General features: G+C 44.2%; 1 protein-coding gene across 1 annotated transcript in view; it reads left to right on the forward strand.

Annotated features, from left to right (window-relative positions):
* Nucleotides 1-14563, forward strand: part of CACNG4 (calcium voltage-gated channel auxiliary subunit gamma 4) — a 40383-nt gene extending 25820 nt beyond the window's left edge. The window contains exons 2-4 of the mRNA XM_061376921.1: nt 6717-6800; nt 11494-11634; nt 12466-14563. Of these exons, the coding sequence (XP_061232905.1) occupies nt 6717-6800; nt 11494-11634; nt 12466-13004 (764 nt within the window). The 3' untranslated portion in view covers nt 13005-14563. The remainder of the gene's footprint in view (nt 1-6716; nt 6801-11493; nt 11635-12465) is intronic.
* Nucleotides 14564-20488: the final 5925 nt, after the last annotated feature.

Raw genomic sequence — 20488 nt, forward strand, 5'->3', positions numbered from 1 at the left:
AAATTGGGGCAAATTTCATACATTTCAACATTTTAAAAGCATTTCCTTTTTGCCCGGGAAGTAGAAGGGGAGCTAACAAAGGAACAAGACCAAATTCTGCTATCACTGTTACTTAGGGAGACAGATTTGAGCCCACTGCACTGAAAGCAGAATCTGGCCCTTAAGTAGGCAGTTCAGCTCCCTGAAATGAGAAACATGAATTCTGAGTTACCGGAGGAAGGACAGAATGAAGGAAAGGACTTTAATGAAGAAAAATAAAGGATTACTGTTCCACTTTCTCAACACCCACAGAGAAACACGGTTAAGGTTCAGGATAAATCCCTTTTAAAGACTCAGCTGAGCTGCATTTGCTTTAGCCCAACCATGGCACGCATGGAAGCTCGTGATGGTCAGCTGTTTTATTACCATGCTAGCCCACAGTTCTGGGAATGGACTTCTGATTCTTTTAGATCCTAAACATTTTCTGAAAACAGGACCTACCCTGGAAAAAGCACGACAATAACTCCTGGTACTTCCAGTGCTCATCAAACTCACCTTCGGGATGAAACAAAAATACATCATATGGACATGTATTTGTCATATGGACAAATAATTCCTGGCCTGGCAGGACTCAGGGTGCCAGACAGCATCCGTCTCAAAAACCTATGCTTTAACGTTCCCAGCTTTGCAAGACTCTCACAACAGCCAAACTTTTCTCAAAGGCAGACACCCAATAAATGGGTATTTAACTTCCCAAGGCTTCTTTCTCTGCTGGCTCCATCCTCCACGGTGATGAAGGCGGCGTTACAGCAGCAATGTGGGGTAGCAAATTCACATGGGATGTGTTTTGCACACGACCTACATCAATACTTCATGATTTCTTTTATAATGACAGCATTAAACATCCTCTGGCAGAGGCTCACAGGCTCTGTGCTCATTCGAGTAACTTAAGGACAGGCTTGTGAAACTCTCTGCAAACAGCGGGAGACAAATAATCAAACTTGGGACAATTTGACATATAAAGTGCCAAGAAACAGAAAAACATCTAATGCTGTTCCTTGTTTCCTGAATGGAGAGCTCAGGACCACAATAGTACCTGTTTGAGCTGCAGCACCACTGTAGGTTCTGAACAAAACTGTTCTAGAACAGTAGGTTCTGAATGCAAAAGGAGGCATACCGCTTATTCCTCTTCAAGAGTGATTTTATGATGAGAGGAATGAAGAGGAAAGAAAGTTAACTGGGCAGCTGCATCCACTGTTGTGTGTCAATGCAGTGAGACAGGGCAGTTGTGCCAGTGGAAAATCAAAGAAATGAACACAGTGCACAGATAGACTCCATGCTATGAATTGTGCAGAGAGGGACATTTTTGGGCATGTCTGATCTCCTTTGCTCACTATTGCTCAAATCACGCGGCAGAGGATTTCAGGACTTGTCAGCAAAGAAACTTTCCTATAGAAAAAATACATAACTGTTTCTTTCCTCCCCTGGCAGAGTCCAGTGCTGACACTCACTCACTATAAATAGAGGCTCTCCACTGTCGTCTGAGGGAAGTGCAAAGCCATGCCACTCAGGAAACCCAGTCTCACACAGCATGTTTGGATGGACACTGTGTTCAGGCAACTTCTGTTACAACAGCCCCACTCTGCACATCACGTTTTTCTTGCTGTCTGTGATGTTGTCTGTCAGTCAGCCTTCTCTGTGCTGACAGAGTCAGAAAACTTGTCATTTGAACATTCGGATATTCAAGTGTTGTTGCAGTAAATCAGGCTAATGGTTGGCTCTGGAACTGAAGCACAACATTCGATCACAAGATAGATGCAAGCAGCAGAACCATTGGGTCCAAATTCCCAATGGCTCCATACTAATTGCCTGATTCTTAATATACAGTCAGCTCCTTACAACTTGCATTCCCTGTATTTGCAAGCAAAGATCATTTCGTTCCACATCTTTGTACCATCCCAGAAGGCCCATATTTGCCAGAAAGAAATCCGCTGGTTAGTGGGATGTTAGGCTATAGTTATTGGGTGTATTTACCTGCCTGCAGGTAATTGCTCTAGCCATGCAACTACTTCTGCAGCTGACATTTGTAGCCCTCATTCCACCAGTATAACCCCTCTCAGGAGAAAACTCTGTTTAACTCTATTAATAGTGTGCACGTGTGCTCACTAAGTATCTATAGCTGCTCAAGAATTACAAGAACGTGGTGTGCTGGCAGGGGAGAGTTTGATCCAAGGAGGTTGCAAATGTCTCATGAGAAAACAAGAAAGGTTTCCCAGCCAAGTCCTAAACCTGATATTTTACTGCATAGATTCACTACCAAGGGCAGGTGAGAGGGTTGGAAGATGAAATAGTTAATCTAGCAACAGCTCTGTAGAAGCTGTTGATGGAGAAAGAGGCAGCAGCTTGACCCATCTATCCTCATGTGTCTCCCACTGCTATCAGATATCGCCTCCCGTAAGCTCGTGCTCAGAGCAAGGAGACGAAAATTGCTATTGACAGAAGTACCCTGCAGACAAGGTCCTCTGCTGCAAAGCTGCTAGCTTCTTGCATGGTGGAAACCTATTTTAAATCAGAACACAACACTAACGTTATGGAAAGATCTTGTTGTATGTAGGTTTCAGGATAAGGGAGGGAGAAAACAAAAGTACAGCCTGCCTTGACAAATACTGCCAGACATTTAAAGGCTCTATCTTCCAGAGCTGATTTGTGCAAACACTTCCAGGACATCAAGGAATGTTGTCATTGATAAATATTAACCATGGGAAAAGGCTGATGGTATGGCCAATAACAACGTGAACATGTAACACATGGCCACAAACAAAGTTAATAAGCACTTGCATCCTACAGCATTAACCATCAGTTGTCAAGAAATAAAACCCCAGTGAGCCATTCTGCAATGGTACAGGCAAGATTATTGAAGGATTATTTGAGAAAGAGCAAGGAGGTGGCAGTATGTCATCAGAATTTGGGATCACTACTTTGATTTACTGTTGAAAACTCTTTGTACTTTGAGATCTCAAACCCCAAAACAAAGCTAAATCTTCACTTAGGCACTACGATTCCCTCCCTTATCACATTATTGGAATACATCACACTCTAATTACAGTTATCTGAACAACACTTAGTGAGCTTGGGAAGTACTAACCTTTTTGGAGGAGCCCTTGAACACAGAGTAAGGCCGAGTCAGAACCAATTTTAAGGTTCTAAATGCCAGCTATGTATGCTGCAACCAGTGGGAAAAAAGTACTCTTACACCACCAGCAACACTTGAGGAAATTTGCCTCTTCATTATCATTAACTCAGATCCTGAACTCCTAGCTCAAAATTCAGAACAAAGTTGTTATTATTATTATGAGAAAGAAAAAAGCATTATATTTGTATTTCTAAAAGCATCATTAAAACATATCAGTAATCATTCAAAGAAAAGAGTAATACTTACAGCATCTCAGTGGGGTATTACATCTTACTCTCAAGAGGCATCCAGAAGTGCTGCTCAATATTTTAGTATCTGTTAGGCAGTGAGTGCAGTTTATTTATCTCTCTCTAGTGGGTACATCAGTAGAAGTTAAATATTCCATCTCCCTCTCCAAAGGATATAAGGGACTGTATCCCCGTACTCAAGCAAAGAACATCTCTCTTCATATCACATTCTGGTGTGGGAAATGGCCCGTGTGTGCCTGAGTGAGCATGGACCAGCGACCACATCTGTCTGCACATTTCCTTGAGGCAGCCTCTGTGAAGCCTTTGAGGAGAGCTTCAATGAGTTCAGATCTGGTGCAGATGCTGCAGAATGGTTGTTACTGAATTTAATTGAGGTGTTTCCACCTCTTCTATTTCCTGACTTTTATTCTTTGGTGTTGCTTTACACACTAGGGCACGGAGCCAGGTATTTCACTAGATCTGTTTTGGTTTGGTTTGATTTGTTGTGTTTAAGTACAAGTCAGGCTCTGCTGTTGTGCTGTTAAAGCTGATCATGCTCCAGTAGCTTCCACCCTGCTAGTTTTAGTATTTCTCCAATCTAAGTTTCAAAAAGTCCATCATGATGAAAAAAAGAAAGGCACTGCTGTACTTCTCAGCAAGCCTTTGTTTCTGATACTTTATGGATTAAAAAAGCCCTCAGTACCCTGCAGATCACCAGAGTTCATGATAGCACCTTCAAGCCTCACTGAAAGTTTAATAAGCTGCTGCAGCTATATGATACCTGTTAAGTTTATGGAAAAATTTACCCAGTCTGCTGCTGTTATTAGGTATCAAATACCACAGACACCAGAGAGGACCCTGAGCCAGCATCTATGACCTGATCTATAGCAAAAATATTGGGAAGAATATTTTGGATTCCCAGGCTTTGATACAGGTCCAAATTTCACTGTAATTTGCTGTTTCTGCATAAAGTTGGCCAGAACGATCAACCACAGCATTCCTAAAAACTGGAAATAGAAGAGAAACCTCACGCTCATCTGCAATTTTCTGTTTGGGGCTAATTAAACTCTTTGTTCATCTCTGCTAGGCTTATATAAGCATCAGGAAATGAAGGTCTCGAACCATAAGAGAGGAATAGCCCAGACACTGCTAATACCAGCCCATCCTGTCCTGCTGATGCATTTCAGTCCTGTGGAGGAAGGGATGGCTTCATGGCCTCCGCGTAAGAGAAACTTCTGCTGAGGGGCCCATTTCATCCAGCAGTTTAATAATGTAAGGCCATTTCACAGAGACCAGAACCCTCCATCAATCCATCAGTGCTGCAAACAGAAGGGGCTTAGGGAACATTTCAGTCTTGCAGACTTCTTGCCTCTTAACTGAGCTTCTGGAAGTAGAACGTTTATTTGGGCTGTAGCTCATGTCCATGCTGTGAATGCGCAAGTTCACAAAGCAGCTTTCAATGGACAGAGTTTTCTCGTTCGTGTATCATCCTGTTGTGGGAGCTCAGTTACCTGTGATACTTCTACTTTTTTATCAGCTGTAGATAAATACAACCAACTACCTTAAAAGTTATTGGAGAAGTACATACAGACTGTATGTATATAAAGTACACACAGAAGTACATACAGATGGCCCCACCAGACACACACAAGCACGGAGTCATTGAAAAGCCTATTTCATGGGAAATCGGGGTGAGAACATGATTCAGATTTGTTTTTTCCTTACTGAATACAAGAGGATAAAAATCATACTCTGAATGTCTTCCCTCTAAACCAGCACACCATAATGAAGAGGCTCAAACAAATGACCATCCAACCTCACAGGCCCTGTTAAGCTGGGAGCGATTTAATTTCATTGTGTGAACTGCCATAAAAACAAGCAGTGGGATCTTTAAAACCTGGGGTTTGGATTGCCTTGCTGGAGAGCCGTAGCGAGTGACAAACCAGCTGATGGCAGAGGGATGCACGGACCAATGCGCCTAGCAGGAGCAGCCCCAGCTGAAGGGCTCTCCTCCGCCTGCAGACGGGGCAGGTGTGTCGCTTCCAGATGTGACATGAGCCACTCACTTCTTGTGCACAGCCTTTGAAGTGCTGTGCAGAGAAAGCCTGAGCCGTTACCGCAATTAGAGTAGATACATCTTTTACTGGAAGAATTAAAACGCGCTGTAGTAGCAAACCTGCAGTTGACACTCGCAGGGTGCAATTTAAATCCTCTGGATTAGTAATTCTTTTGAGATCTTTGTAATCATTGGTAATAGGTAGTGAAATAAATCCACATTTATATCCTCCAGACTGCAGCTGTGCTTCTGTTAAAGCGGTATTAACTGAAGGTTTTTAAATCCTTCTGCCAGCTCGAGCTGTAAGCACCGAAACCCCTGTGCAGAGGATAACTCATCCTGGGTGATGTATGTTCCTGGGCATGAAAGTGCTGGTTAATGAATAATGAAAGCACCAAGGCAGAATCACACCTTGGGGCTTCACTCCTGCAATAAGCTCTCTGGGGAGAGGTCCCCGTGCAGCTTGCAGTGCAACTACCCAACAGCAGCTAAGACTGGATGTGGCCATGGATAACTGTGATAGAAGATAATGCAAAATACTAATGTAAAGCTTTATCCAGATGGACAAAGTGCTGAACCTTATCTTGTTCAGTTGAGCGAGGGGTTCATCCAACCAACTCTGGTATTGTTCCTTCAGGTATCAGGAGTGCACACCTGACTTGCTGCACAGGCTACCAGTTAACTAAACAAATACACCATTAAAAGCTGAGCCAATGTTGAGGGGGACGTACGGGTTTAAATTGGAGCAGGAAGAGATTTATGGACTTGTTTTCCAAGCTGAGAGAGTAACTGAAGAGTCCTCAGACAGTTCAACAATTGCCAGTTCTGATAAGGGAAGCCAGCACTTCCCTGGGGATGAGACAGGAGAGGTGATGTGTGCTAGACTGGTACTTGGCTTTGCTGTGGACACCATCCCAGAGCAGGGACCCAGAGCGACAGTCACTCTAGGAACAGAAAGAAGCTTTGCAAACTCAGTGTGCTTGTTAAGATAAGCACAGTGCTGATAAAGCACAGAGAGATTTCACATCTCAAGAGAACTATATTAGGGGCAGACTGAAGAAAAGAGCCCAGAAATCCTGGCTCTCCCGTTCTTCAGTGAGGCTTCAGCCCAATCTGACCTGAGAGATGGTTTGTGACCAACACTACAGGAGAAAAATTCACTAACATAACTTGGGAGGAAAAGGGAACAAAGCAGAGCTGGCAGAAGCACATTTACCTGGTTCTATTCCTCATGTGTTACATTTGCTTTCTTTTCATTTAGGAATCTACAAAGGACATTGCTTCCGAATCAACCATTTCCCTGAAGACAATGACTATGACCATGACAGCTCAGAATACCTTCTCCGTAAGTGAAAAGTAATACCTAATACAGAGGCCAGAGAGATGTTTCTGGGTTTCTATTGTGTAGAGTGGAATCAAGCAAGTCTTATTCACTGCAAGAGACTGGCCCAAACTGGGTGGTACAGAGCAGTGGTGATGGATGCCCAGTTCACACTGCCCCTGACACAACCATGACAATGGGGACCCCATTTCAAGGGTTTCCTTCCACTGGTAGTGCCCATTCTCTAAATATATGGAAAATTTCCAAATGAAAACTACAGCCATCATTCCCAGACTGGTAAGGGCATTTTACAGAGGGATTATTTATCTGATTAGGGTATCAAAACTAGTTTGAGGAGTAGGTTAAGCATTTCCTAATGCTTAAGCCCAACCCTCATGCAAGCCTCATCCTTTCCAGCTGCTGAGCCACCTCCCCCTGCAGTGAAATTACTGCATTGTAGGAAGGAAGCTGAAATTTCTGCAGTTAACAGCAAAATCTCAGCATGAGCATGGGCTGTGGCTTCCTTGCATGGACAGCCAGCCATTGCTGCTCTGTGCATGGAATTACTATGGAAGTCATTTCATCCACCAGCCTGGTGTTTGAAATAAGGGCAATCATTTCAGCTCCTCCAGATGACCACTCACTCAGCTGATGGGAAGTCTTGGAACCTGCAGAGTTTGAGTTGGATTTCCCACTCCCCAGATGATGCCCAGCCTCACTGTTCCCTTTGAGCTGGCCAGCCAAGCTGAAAGCAGTGCCCTTTACCAAGAAAGTTCACAAGGCATTGGGAAAGCTTTAGGGAGCAATGAATGAGCTGATGGCTGAGACACCCAGCAAGTCAAAACACTTCTCAATTACACTGCTATTAATTACCTGAAACACCACTGAGAGAACCACTCTGCCCTTCTGCTCCCTTCTGGGAAACAAATCCTAGTTACAACAAGAGAAGAAAATCAATCTCCAAAAGGGACACTTTACCAGAAAACCCAGAGTTTTTGCTCTTTACTCTTGTCGATTTAGATCAGTCATAGCGCTTGGGTGTCATGATTTCAGTGATCAGGCGAAGGCAGCAGCACAGTGTGAGCACAGCTGCATTCATCATTCATAGAAAGACTTGGAATTAATGTTAAATGGATGCCAAGTCAGCTTTAAGAAACAAACATCATTAGTAAAAGGCCTGTAAAGGAAAGAGGAATTAAGTAGCATCTTGATAAAAGTGTATTATGCCTTCTTGATTTGGAGAGAAGGGAGAACTGGGAAAAGCAGTCTACAGCTCTGCAGTAAGACATGAGATTGGTAAATTGGTTGTAAGTGTGCTTGTGACGGGTGTTCCTAAAAGCTGTTTTCCAAAGTGACTCAGTACAGATCTTAAAAACAAGTTGGTCCAACCTTTTATGTCTTCTGCAAAATGAGCCCCACAGAGGAGAGCTCATCCTCACATCATCTGCACAGATAACAGGGCCCCTCTGCTTAACTCTTGTAGGAAAAACCGAAGCACCACTTAAAATGCATACAGCTGATTTAGAGATTACTAAAAGGCTATGTATCTAAATCCAGAAGAGATGAGCTCATATGTACATGTAATAGGGATCGAATCATTGTCTAAGACAAGAGGATATTTGCATCCTGTTTCAAAGGAGACGTGAGACGTTCCGTCCTGTTTTTGCCCTCTGTGCAACACCTTTGCAGTCTCTGTATCATTCACCATGTTCTTCAGCCATTTTTGGCACAAGTTTCTCAGAGGGCCACGGTGAGGGTAATCCTTATTGCTCCTGTCTGGCTTAGATAAATGGTCTAATGCCATGTTCATCTGGTGCTCCTGAAAGAGCAGCATGAGAGGTCTCAGCCTGCTCCACAGTGACCACTCTAATAGAGGCTTGAGATAAATGTAAACATCATGGTGCTAGCAGAATCAGGCACTGGTTCAAAAGCCTATTGAAATCAGTGAAAAAGTCCAATTTTAGGAGACTTTGGTCCAGGGTATGGATAGGAGCAGGAGTTTAGATTTTACCCTTTGGCATTCAGGCTAAACTAAGTGAGCAGCAGCCACAGTGGCCACCAACACGTGCAAAAGAGCTCACATAAGACCCCTCCTGTTGAACCTTCCTTACGACAACACACACCAACTGGGATGTCTAAAAAAATCCCATTTTGGATTTCAGCCATACTCATCCTCACTGCTGCGATGCAAAAGTGAGGAGAGGGACCCCATTTCCAGGGCATGTCCACACTTCTTTCCCATATGCTATAGAATCCCCTTTTTAAAGCTGCTTGCTTGGCTCCTGCCTTTTGGAGGAGAATAAAAGCATGAGCAGAGCACGGGGGCTCACAGCCCCATGGGGAGGAGCAGCACAGCACGCTGCAGCGCACCACTGAAGGAGGTGTCACAAGGCATAGCAGTGCAGAGCAGCCGATGTAAACAGACAGGATGGTAAACAAGAGGAAAAGAAAGCAGGGGAGAAAGCAAACATCAGACTGCCTTAATGGGTTTTGGTGTGTTGTCGTTTTATTGCCAGTATCAGGAGCCATATGCAAATTCTACATGGTACCTATGAGCTTCCTTTTAAATACCAGAGCTACACATTGTAGGAAAAAATATACAGTAGAGTTCTACAAGAAGAGAACACTGGGCATTCTCTTTCTCTCCATATCAATTAATTACAAATAAATATGAATAAAATTAATTCATATTGATTTTCTTTCTCTTCATATTCATTCTACTGTAGAAAAATCATCTCTGGAGATTATTGCTACAAGTAGAACAGCCCTCTCCCTATATTTGGCATGTCTGGCAAGTTCCTGCTGATGATATCACTGAAGCATTTTAGGAAAGCTCTTTGATTTAATTGAAACCATTATAAATAGCATGACCATAAAACAGGGGAAACAACAGCCAGAAAGGGTGGGCCACAGTAGATTTTAAAGCCATGCTGTCCTTTGCCAGGATACTAACAGACAGTGATTTGGGGTGCCTTCATGTCCAGCAGCACAGAGATGACATTGAATCTGTTTCTAATAATTGACTTTAAAAACTGACCCAAAGGTCAAAGCACCATTACTTCATACCACACACGTGGGAATACACCCAGGACAACAGAACAGGCTCTCACCACTCAACAGGCTTTGATTAGAAACCTTACACCCTCATTGCTTGGATTTGCCAGTTATTGCAAGACACTGTCTGAATAGTAATGCATCGACTGAATTGGGTTTAGATCCGGTTAGAAAATGCCCTGTCTGTAAAGGACACGTGCAGCGACATTGCCGGGTTTGGTAGGAGACAGACCTTTCTCACTGGTGCAGATCGATACAGGCATAAGCTTCCCAGGCTGGGACTGTCCTTTTGGCTTTACGTTTGCACCATCCTAATGAGGGCTGGGACCGTAGCTGGGGTTCCCGGGGGGGGGCTTTGCATCACTCACAAAAGCACTTTAAATGCCCAGCCCTGTCCCTTTTGCAGTCAGTGGGAGTTTTGCCACCGGTTACCAGGGGAATCGTTAGGAAGCAGTTCACTGAACTGGGAACGCCGCGGCCATCAAAAGTAAAATGGGAAAGCATCAGCTGTAACATCTGGCTGATTCTCCTTGGGAAGCGGGCACTGCTTGCGAATGGCACCCGGGAAAGCACACGCTGGGAATGGCACCACAGCAGCAGATCCAGCCAGATGGAGGTTTGCTCCTGTCCGTGCACCCAGCCCTGTGGCAGCAGCCTCTGGCCCCGTGCCCATGCACCCGCTCACCCTGATGGGACTCCCCTCTGCGCCTTTGCCTCTCCACTGTCCTCAGCTTTGGGGCAATCGTGTTTTCCACAGCAGTATTCAGCACCTTATCTCCCATTCTTCAACAAAATCCTCTCTCTCTACAACAATATAACTCATTTCCTCGCTCTGCCTTTCAGGGACGCCTACCAGGCTTCACCCCTTTGGTTTTACAATACAGACATCTCTCTCCTTGTGCTTGTTTATTTTTCTCTCAGCCTTTTTGTTCCCTCCCTGCCACTTCCCTTGCGATCGCTGCTTGGTCTTGCAGTGACCCCGACTTTGAAAGCTGGCTTGAAGTGGTGTTTTAAATCTTTTTTTCCAGGGGTTTTATAGCCCATTCTGGTGAATGGGCTGAAGCACACGGAATTTTAAATGGCTCTACTTAGCTGTCAGGAAACTAAACACAAACATCCGAGACACACTTGTTGAAATGTCTCCCTTAACAATCTGAAAGGTTCCAACAGCCTCGGTATTCAACTACAGAAAAAGGGGTTATTAGCTGCGCTCGCTGGCAATGCCAACGCTGCAGACTTCAAGAGCTGTAATTTGCTCACCTTGTGCATGTATCACGGAAGGGATCTGTCTGCTGAAGCCAGCCCCAGATGTAGGGTTCGTAGCCAGCTCATGAATTTTTCACTGCTGCTCCCTGCGTGATGCTGTCGCTTACCTCATGCGTTGCCAGAGATGCTCTGTACATGGTGGCTTCAAATAATGGTGGTAACTCTGGATGTTCTAGGAGAAAGAGATTTAAGCTATTTAGTGAAGAGTGTCTGTGCCACATTGACCACGTACCCATGGCCTTGGCTCCCAAAAATGTGCCCAGAAATGCAGAATCAGTGATAATTCCAGCAAAAGGAAAAGGCTTTGAGACTTTGTAAGCTCTGTACTTGCACTCGAGGAGGCATCTGAAATGATTACTGTCTGTCTTGGTTTTCCCCCTATCTATCTCCCCTCCAGGCATTGTCCGTGCCTCCAGTGTGTTCCCCATCCTGAGCACAATATTGCTGTTGCTGGGAGGACTCTGTGTCGGAGCAGGAAGGATTTACAACAGCAAAAACAACATTATTCTCAGTGCTGGGATTCTCTTTGTTGCAGCAGGTATGTTCCCTTAAATTGAGTCCTTAAGTGCCGCCTTTTTAAACTGAAAAGGACTGTGGAAAACCTTGTTGGTAGTTCTCTCCCTGCCATATAAAATATAAACCCCTTTTCTGGACTGGGGGCACTAACAGCATCACACTGGGCAAATTGTTCAAGACGAAATCATGTTTTGAAGCTCTAGAATAAGTATATTCTAGAAAAGCTTTTCGCTTTCCTGCAAAAGAAGGCTCAATTCAGTAACAAGCAGGTTTTGCACTATTAAAAACGTATTAAACATTAGATGAATCAGGCACCTCTTACATCCAGGGCCTTCTTCTTTCCTATGATGGCAGAAAATATTCACCTGTGATAGGTGAGCCCATTTTTCACATTAGAAACATCGGAGAGAGTCATCCACATTGCTAATAGCTTTCCCTGAAGCTGGGATTAAGCACGCTGCATATAGATGAAAATTCAGCAAGGTGGAAGACAACTTATCTTGATCAAGGTGAACAGCCATAGCCTTGAGCTCCAAATGTATTCTTATTATTATCCTGAATGTTAGAATCCCACTAACAGTATTAGCGAGCTCCCATAGGCTACTTCTTTCCCACGGTGGCAATGAAGAGGTGGGAACAAATCCTGATGAGCATTTTGGGATCCATGCAAGCGTATGTGACCAAGATGTGGATCTGTTCTTTGTTTTTCAAGAATAATTAAAATCTTGAGATAAATGGAAGAGTGAATAAATGTAATAAAATTTCTTTGAACTATTCAGGTCCAGAAAGTACCGTGGCTTGAGTTTTCTCTTCCCAGGCGCATAACCACTGATTTATGTTTTTCTGTCTCTAGGACTAAGTAATATCATAGGGATCATTGTCTACATATCAAGCAACACAGGTGACCCGAGTGACAAGCGAGATGAGGACAAAAAGAACCATTACAACTATGGTTGGTCTTTTTATTTTGGAGCCTTGTCTTTCATCGTGGCTGAAACCATAGGTGTTCTGGCTGTGAACATTTATATTGAGAAGAACAAAGAGCTGAGGTTTAAGACCAGGAGGGAATTCCTTAAGACTTCTTCCAGTTCTCCTTATGCCAGGATGCCAAGTTACAGGTACAGGAGGCGGAGGTCCAGATCCAGTTCTCGGTCTACAGAACCTTCTCCATCTAGAGACATTTCTCCAGTTGGCATGAAGATAGCAAGCACCATTCCCATGAATGAGATTTCCATGTACACTCTTTCCAGAGAGCCTTTGAAGGTTACAACCGCTGCCAGCTACAACGCAGACCAAGAAGCCAGTTTTCTGCAGGTTCACAACTTCCTTCAGAAGGAGTTTAAGGAAGGACTCCATGTCAACATGGTCAACAGGAGAACAACGCCTGTTTGAAGCACCCTCCTTTCCCATGCTATTTGAAGAAATACCGAAACAGAATGGATCGGTCATGAGCGAGAAGGAGCGATGTTAAAATACCCTCTCACCTCTAGAATTGTGGCATGTGTTGAGGTAGCAAGTGGAGATCCTCTGGACCAACATAATGATATCACACGCTCGTAGCTTTTTTTGAAGCTATTTGGAGTTCATTTCTTTCAGTTCTTGGTGTCACAAGATGAAGGTGGTTCATGTTGCTGCACTTCTGTAGTGTGTACAAAGTCGTGGAGAAACTGCAAAGGACTGGCCACCAGTGTGTTTTAAAGGATTACAGAGAAATTGTCGTACTTCTTCTTTTTTTCTAATGTTGAGATCCCTTAGTACGAACTTGCAAATGTAATTTATAACCAAGCCCAAGGATGAATATGAACTGCTCCTCAAGTGAGCCACTTCCCTTTGATGCAGCGTAAGCTTTGCCTCTTTCCAATAAAAAAGAAAAAAAAGAAAAAAAAAAGAAAAAAAAAGAAAAAAAAGGGAATATTTTTGAAGGCAACACTTTCTAAAACTGACCTGTGCTACTGAAGCCGCAGAGCACCCGCATGCTGAGCATTACAGACTCCCTGATGGGGTGTAAGGGGGTCTCCCATTTCTGGTGTAAGTCGTCCCTCGGGGCAATGCAGGTAGGGGAGAAGAGGGTGGGTGCATCCTGAAACACCTAAAAGGGGAAGGATTGAAGTAGGTGGGACTTGAGCATATTTGCAAATATCATTTCTTGCCTAACATTTAGAAAACTTGAATTCTCATTTCGACTAGCCCTAGTGCCTGATCTGGCAAGGTGCTGAGTGCTGTCTGTCAGGAGCCCCTATAGACTACTTACAGCAAGAGTGAGAAGCAGAGCTGAGCCAGGGTGGCCGGTTCCCTGCGACTGCATTCCTGTTTTCCTTACTGCTTCACAAGTGCAACACTAACGCTACTGGAAACTAAGATACCTAAGCAATGTGCGTGAGAAAACGAGAAGCTAATATGTTCGGACTAGCAAAACTTCCTGCAGCAATGGGGACTGAGTGTTAACAGAACGGATGACAACTTTGTATTTTTTAAACCAGAACAAAAATAATCACCGTTTATGAGATATTTATTAAACTCTTTTTATTATGAATAAGTGCCGCATGGTGCAAGGTATAGTTACTTTTAGATGGAAATGATGGTCTGGTTTGGTCTAATTTTATTTATTTTGTAATGGTGAATCTACTGACGTGCAGAGAGCCCACAGACAACTCTATGCATCACCTAAGGGGGAACTGATTTGTACCCTTCGCTTCTGTATGTTTCTAAAAAAGTCTGAAATATCCTTTTTCTTTCAAATTCCTGCTTTCATGTTTTTTACACATAGGCTTGGAATCTCAAAGCTCAAGGGCCTGACTCAAAGGTAATTTAATTTAATAGTACTCATGTTAATTTTAGTGACCACTCAACCAAGCCATATGAGAATGAGGTGCCCAATTCCCCTTGGATGAATTAGGTGCAGTGAGAGAGGAGCATCTAATTCCTGTAGATTATATACCCATCGTCTTTGGCCAGAAGACCAGAGAAGTGACAAGAAAAAAAAGTCATGATTTGGAAAACGTGGCTCACTGATAGTGGGAGAGCTCAGCCAAACTGTTAAAACCTCTTTAGTCTTAATTCATCTTGCAATGGCCACAGCATCAGTGACTACGTGGTGTTTTGGATATGAGGCTTTCAGCTAGTGGAACCAAGTGCTCCAGGGAAATCCCGGAGGAGCTGCCTTAACAACCTAAAAAGCAAGTTGAATCCCTTCTCCCCTCCAGGTAAACCCTGCTTAAGCCTCTCTCCTTGCAAGAACCAAGACACAAGTCTCAAATGTAAGCTAAAGTCTTCCCTTAGTAGCTGTTAAGCTCTGCCTCGCCCTCAGCCTGGCAGAGCAACATGGTTATTTTGGCTGAGGTGGGTTGGAGCCTTCATCCCTGCTTATTAAGAGTTTCCATTCAGGTTAAAACTCTGCTGGGATCCTTTTTCAAACCTCTGAACTCTGAGACCTGAAGTGAATGGAGGGATGGGAACAATTGAAAAGTAGAAAATGTTGTGCTACTTTCTGTATCAACACACGATGGAGAGAGATGTTACACAAGCTTTTTAAAGAAAAAAATCAGAAGCAGACAAGAAAACTTTTTTACCTACTTTTCGGCTAGGACAACAAAAAAGAGTTCTAAAATTATTAAAGTTCTTGATGAAAGGTTTTTTTTACAAGAATCTTTATGCTTTCAAACAATAAATTATTTCCTACTTTTTGAGACTTCGTAATGTTCAAATACTTTGATTAGCTATGATAGAAGTAGAAGTTTGCAATGAAAACAAAACACCAACCTTCTGTCTCATTAGTGTGTCATACTAAGTGCTAATTAATTTACATCTAATTATAGTCGATGTATTTTTCAAGTGCAATTTCCCAGAACTATTTGTTTCCCACTGTGTTAATAAAACTAATAGTTAGAAATAAGTCCTCATTCGTGTTTACTGTAATTAAGAATAAAACCATTCCCTTTAAAACCAGGAGTTAGATATAGGCTGTTTTTCTAAGCTCATGTCCATTGAACTGGAAGTTGACAGTGTGAGGTTTGCTTCGCGCGTTGGTTTTGTTCTTTTAATCATCATTCTCCAGTGAATGTGTTTAAAACCAACCATCTGATTCCAGCCAAAGGCCAAGGCTTCCCTACAGCCCGGGTTGGACCTGCAGAGGCACATGCAGTATTTTTACACCATGACAACAAAAGAGTCTTACCAAGTGTTTTGGGATGTTCCTCTTTGCCAGAGCCTCCTCCTCAGAGCAGGGCTGGTTTCAGCAGCTCTCTGAGAACGATGCCCTGCTTCAGTCTGAGTCCCTCTCCAGAAACCACCTTTGAAAATGGAGATGGAGTGAGCAAGTATTCATGGGATGCTCATGGGATACAGCGCACAGACAGGGAGCAAAGGTACAGGGACCAGAGCTTTCCTCCTGTGGGAGAATGGGGGCTGAGATTTAAAACCCATGGTCTATGTCAACTTTCGGCACAGTAATAATAATTAAATATTTAACAATAATTTAGCTAATAATAGTAATTTAATCAAAGCAAAAAGAAAGTTGTTTCATTGAACAATTCCAGTTAAAAAAAAATCCCCCCCCCAAATCAGTCTTTTCCAGTGGAAAACTGTGATTCTGACGCCACTGAAAAAGTCACATCATTCCTGCCCATGAGCAGTGTCTTGCTCCATGGCTGATCTGTCTAAGCAGAAGATTGTGCTCAGAGTTCGGAACCACTCAGTGATAGTTAGATATGAATAAAAATCATCTGTTCTTCCACATCTCTCTGGTTTCCCCGGACAGCATCGAACAAATTAGCCCCCTTTTCTCAACAAGGCCTGCAGATATCATCACATCATTAACACAAAAGTCAGCCTTTTGGCATTATCCTGTAACATACTGCAAGAGCAGACCTAAATAATAAATGCTATGGGATCAGGCTCTATTTTCCAGGAAACAAAGTTTCAGGTATATCATCAGCTCTCTTCCTAGTTTCTCATATACAATAGGAGTAAAAGGAGAAATCACTTCATGTGCCCGTACATCTAACAGTAAACTATTTTTATAGTTCCTTTTCTTTCTGTATGGATCACATATCCACAAGGGCTAATATATCACGTCCCTTGAGGTTACCTTTCTGTCTGCAGTTTGAAAGTGTTATTTCCACTGTGTTTCAGTTCTACTGGTATAATCACAACCATGTATAATGTACTTAATCCTTACTTTTTAAATAAACCATTTTAAATGTATGCATTTTTTGTGTGGAGAAAGGTATATAGACTTTGAACTTCCAGATTCTCTGAGCTGAGATTTCTGTGTTTATTGTTTCCACATTTCTATTTTGATTGCAGCTGGGAATGTTATTAGAAGCCAATATATTAAAGGAGAGAAAACTGTTCTTGTGGTCCCCCAGACCACCAAGATAAGCTATCTTCACAGTATTTGGGTTAGAAACTAAGAAAAACCTTCTGTTTCCAGCTTAAGCTTGGACCATATGTGACACACTCTGGTTTCAGTGCCTGTTTTGGGAGTGGTATAGTGGCCAGAGGCACTGCAAACCACCATCAAGAAGAATAAGCCAGTGTCTCCTGAAATGCCAGCCCTAACCCTGTGCTTTGCCTCCACTTTTTATATGAATTCACTTCCAAGCATCCTCCTCTCCCTGATCTTGTCCATTTTTGCCTTAAGAAAGCTCAACCCTGTGTGCTGAAGCTCCACAAAAGCCTTTATCTGATCACCACCATAAAACCAGCAGTACAGCAACTCCCGGCTGCTCCCAGACATTCCAAACCATCCCTGTATTACAGACACTATTTCTTCTTAAAATACTTCATTTAACTTTACCTTCCAAGTTCCTAAGCCTCCAGATTGTTGTTACAGATGAACACTGTCTGTGTATATCAGCATCTCCCCATGCATATGATCAACCAGCGTGTCTGGAGGGAGGCAGGGATTCACCTTTCCAAATGCCTCTGAACCCCAGGAGCCATTTAAAGCTCAAGCCCAAAGCTGGTTCCCTTGAACTAAAATAAAGGTTTATCCCACATTGCTGAGCAAGTCTGTGGGTAAATAGTGACCCAAGAGCTGCGGCTGCCTTGCTGTGAACGGGGATGTATCAAAGCATCGTGTTGTTTGAGGGGGAAGCAAAATGCAGGGCTTCAGTAAGTGGTAAAATAGCCCGGTGAGGAGGATGTGGCATTTCCTTGGAATGAGAAAACTAACAGACATGGGAGGTGCTGAAAATAAAAGGGAATGAGGAGTGTTCTGCACCTGTCTGCAAAGGAGCTCATCTTACAGCTTCTCCGCAGTGAAAGGGATCACTTACCGAGCCAGCACGCTGGGCACGGTGCTCCGTACTGGAAGAGAACTGTGGGTCAGACACAGTGCAGGCAGTGGTGGGGTGCTCAACGGGCTGCGGGGATGGCACATCGAGAGGCTGTGCTCGGGGGTGCGGGATTTTGTCTCTTCTTCATGCACGTGGGTGTCTATTGACAAATGAAAACAAAACCAACTGAAACACACACGTTTTGCTGTTGCCTCCAGTGGCAGCAAGATTTCAGCCCCAGAATTAGGGAGCTTTCAGGATCATAGAAGAGTTTGGGTTGGAAGGGACCTTCAAAGTTCATCTGCTCCAACCCCCTTGCAATGAGCAGGGATGTCTTCAACTAGACCAGGTTGCTCAGAACCACATCCAGCCTGGTCTTGAATGTCTCCAGGGATGGCGCATCCATCACCTCCCTTTGGAAGGTGCCATTGGTGGTACTCTGAGGTATCCTCTATGCAGAGATGACTGCAGTTATGGTGGTCTCTGCACACTGGAGCAATTCAGGCCCAGGAGCTCAAACAGTGCCAAGGAGCTCCCATTTGAAGGAAGCTGTTTGCTGTAAATACTTGAGCTGAGAACAGACGGGGAGTAATCGGCTCTGGGTTCTCACCTGGGAAGGGTCTTCTGCAGAACATCATTCTGCAAGGAGGAACCATAGAGTTTGGTTAACCTGGTTGTGGTAAATACTGAGGCTGGTCTGGAAGAAACACAGAAAAGGGCAAATTCTGGGGAGCAGAGCCTCTGCTAGGGAAGAAATAACACAAGAGTTGGTCTTGAGACACCTCCAGTAGAGCAACATTATTGTGTCTCTCACTGCTGATAAAGTGCAACTAATTACACCCCTCCTTGCTTCCCAACAGGTCCTCGTTAATAGACTATTTATATTTCATGGGATATTGATTTTTAGATGCGAATGCTTGCCGCCTGACACAGGGAGGCTGCAGGAACCATTCCTAGAGGATTAGGTATCCTGATCTGGACATGCAGAAGAATTTTGGGGTTTCTCTTGGTCCTTTGCTCCCCAGAAATCAGGTTTGCTTCTGTATTTGTCAGGTGCCCACCTGAGGCACAGAGCCCACCAGCCCCAGGGAGAGCATCTTCACCTCCACACAGGGACAGAGGCTGGGGACACAGGTTGAGGACAGAGGCTTAGCCCATCGGCAGAGGAACCTTTTGGCTCTCACCACAGCAGCTACAGGGGCCACAAGCACTGATCACCTACAACATTCCCCAAAACCACATGGAGCCCATGCTGGGAAGAGGAGGCAGCAGCATCCCTGTGATGCAGCTACATCAGCTCGTGTAGCAAACCCACGGAGCCCATGGGGAGCAATAACCATACAAAATACTTTCTGTCCCATAGGCTGGTGGCTGCAGGCCACTTTATTTGGGCTGGGGACAGTGTTTCACCTCCACTGCAGTAATGGGAGTTTTCAGCCTGCTGCTCAGGTAGAAGCTCATCACAGCTCATTCACACCCCCCGCTCTGCCCTGCAGGGTTGGGGAGGATGAGCTCTTCCCTTCTGGTCCCACTTCAGTTGCTTCCTGGACTTCCGAAACAAAACCCGAGGAACTTACCCAGATCTAAGGACCTAAATGAGACCAAAAAGCGCGATTCTTGCCGATACTGGAAGAGACACAAAGACCAGCACCGACAAAACAAATCAGTGAGCTCCCACCCCTGCAGTGCTCGCAGGCTGTAATGAGTCTAAAGTGGGATCGTTAGCACTTGCTTCCTCAGCAACCAGAACCTCGCTTTGTGCCCACATTGGCAAGCGCACACCGGCTTTCCTCCGCTCAGCTTGCGAGGACCTGCGGTTCGTAGCAGCAAGGAAGCAGAGTCAGGCTGCAGCTCCTAAGATCGACTGATGTCTAAGTGATATCTAACAAGAGTACTTCAAAAGAGAAAGCATTACATTTTTAATGCGCTCTGTTTCTGGAGTAAAGGCTGCTCCCTTTGGGCTTTTCCACTTTATGGGAACTCTTGGTTCTGATTTAAAAGTAAGCCTGTAATCTTTCTCCCAGCCCCAACACAGCACATCACAGTCCTGCGCAAGGCTGTGAGCAATTCCCTTCGGACATGCCGGTGGTCGATAGGCACTGCCTTGCCCCATGGCCCCACTGCCCTCCCCGGTCCCTTTCCCCTCCGTTTTGCACCACACACCTTCTCTCCTGCCCACGGCTCCACATCCCCAGCAGGACCAGGTTACCAGATGCTATCCTGGGTTCAGACACATCCCCCTGCTCCCCAGGGGTGTCCACATCAAACCCTGCCACACATCAAATACAGCAATGTTAACCCCTTGAAATCCTATTTCAATACAGTTAGTTTGGGTCAATCTGTTTCAACTTATTCCTTATTTCTTACCCTTTTCCCACACTCCTCTTCCTACTTAACTCCTTGCTTCACAGATTGTCCTCTTTAATTTGAGCTAACACCACTGCACCTTAATTTTGACATCAAACTGGGGTGTTCATAAAACAGGACTGGAGGAGCTTTGACCTTATCTTGACACGATCACATGGTATTTGCAGCATTCCACTGTCATTTCTTTAACACTGAGGTACTGTAACCCTCCTCTGTTTGACACCGCAATGG

Source organism: Neopsephotus bourkii, unplaced genomic scaffold (genome assembly GCF_033783945.1).
Source record: "Neopsephotus bourkii isolate Nb327-2 ecotype Australia unplaced genomic scaffold, CSIRO-AGI_Nbou_v1 NB_1749, whole genome shotgun sequence".
In the NCBI taxonomy this organism is placed as follows: domain Eukaryota; kingdom Metazoa; phylum Chordata; class Aves; order Psittaciformes; family Psittacidae; genus Neopsephotus; species Neopsephotus bourkii.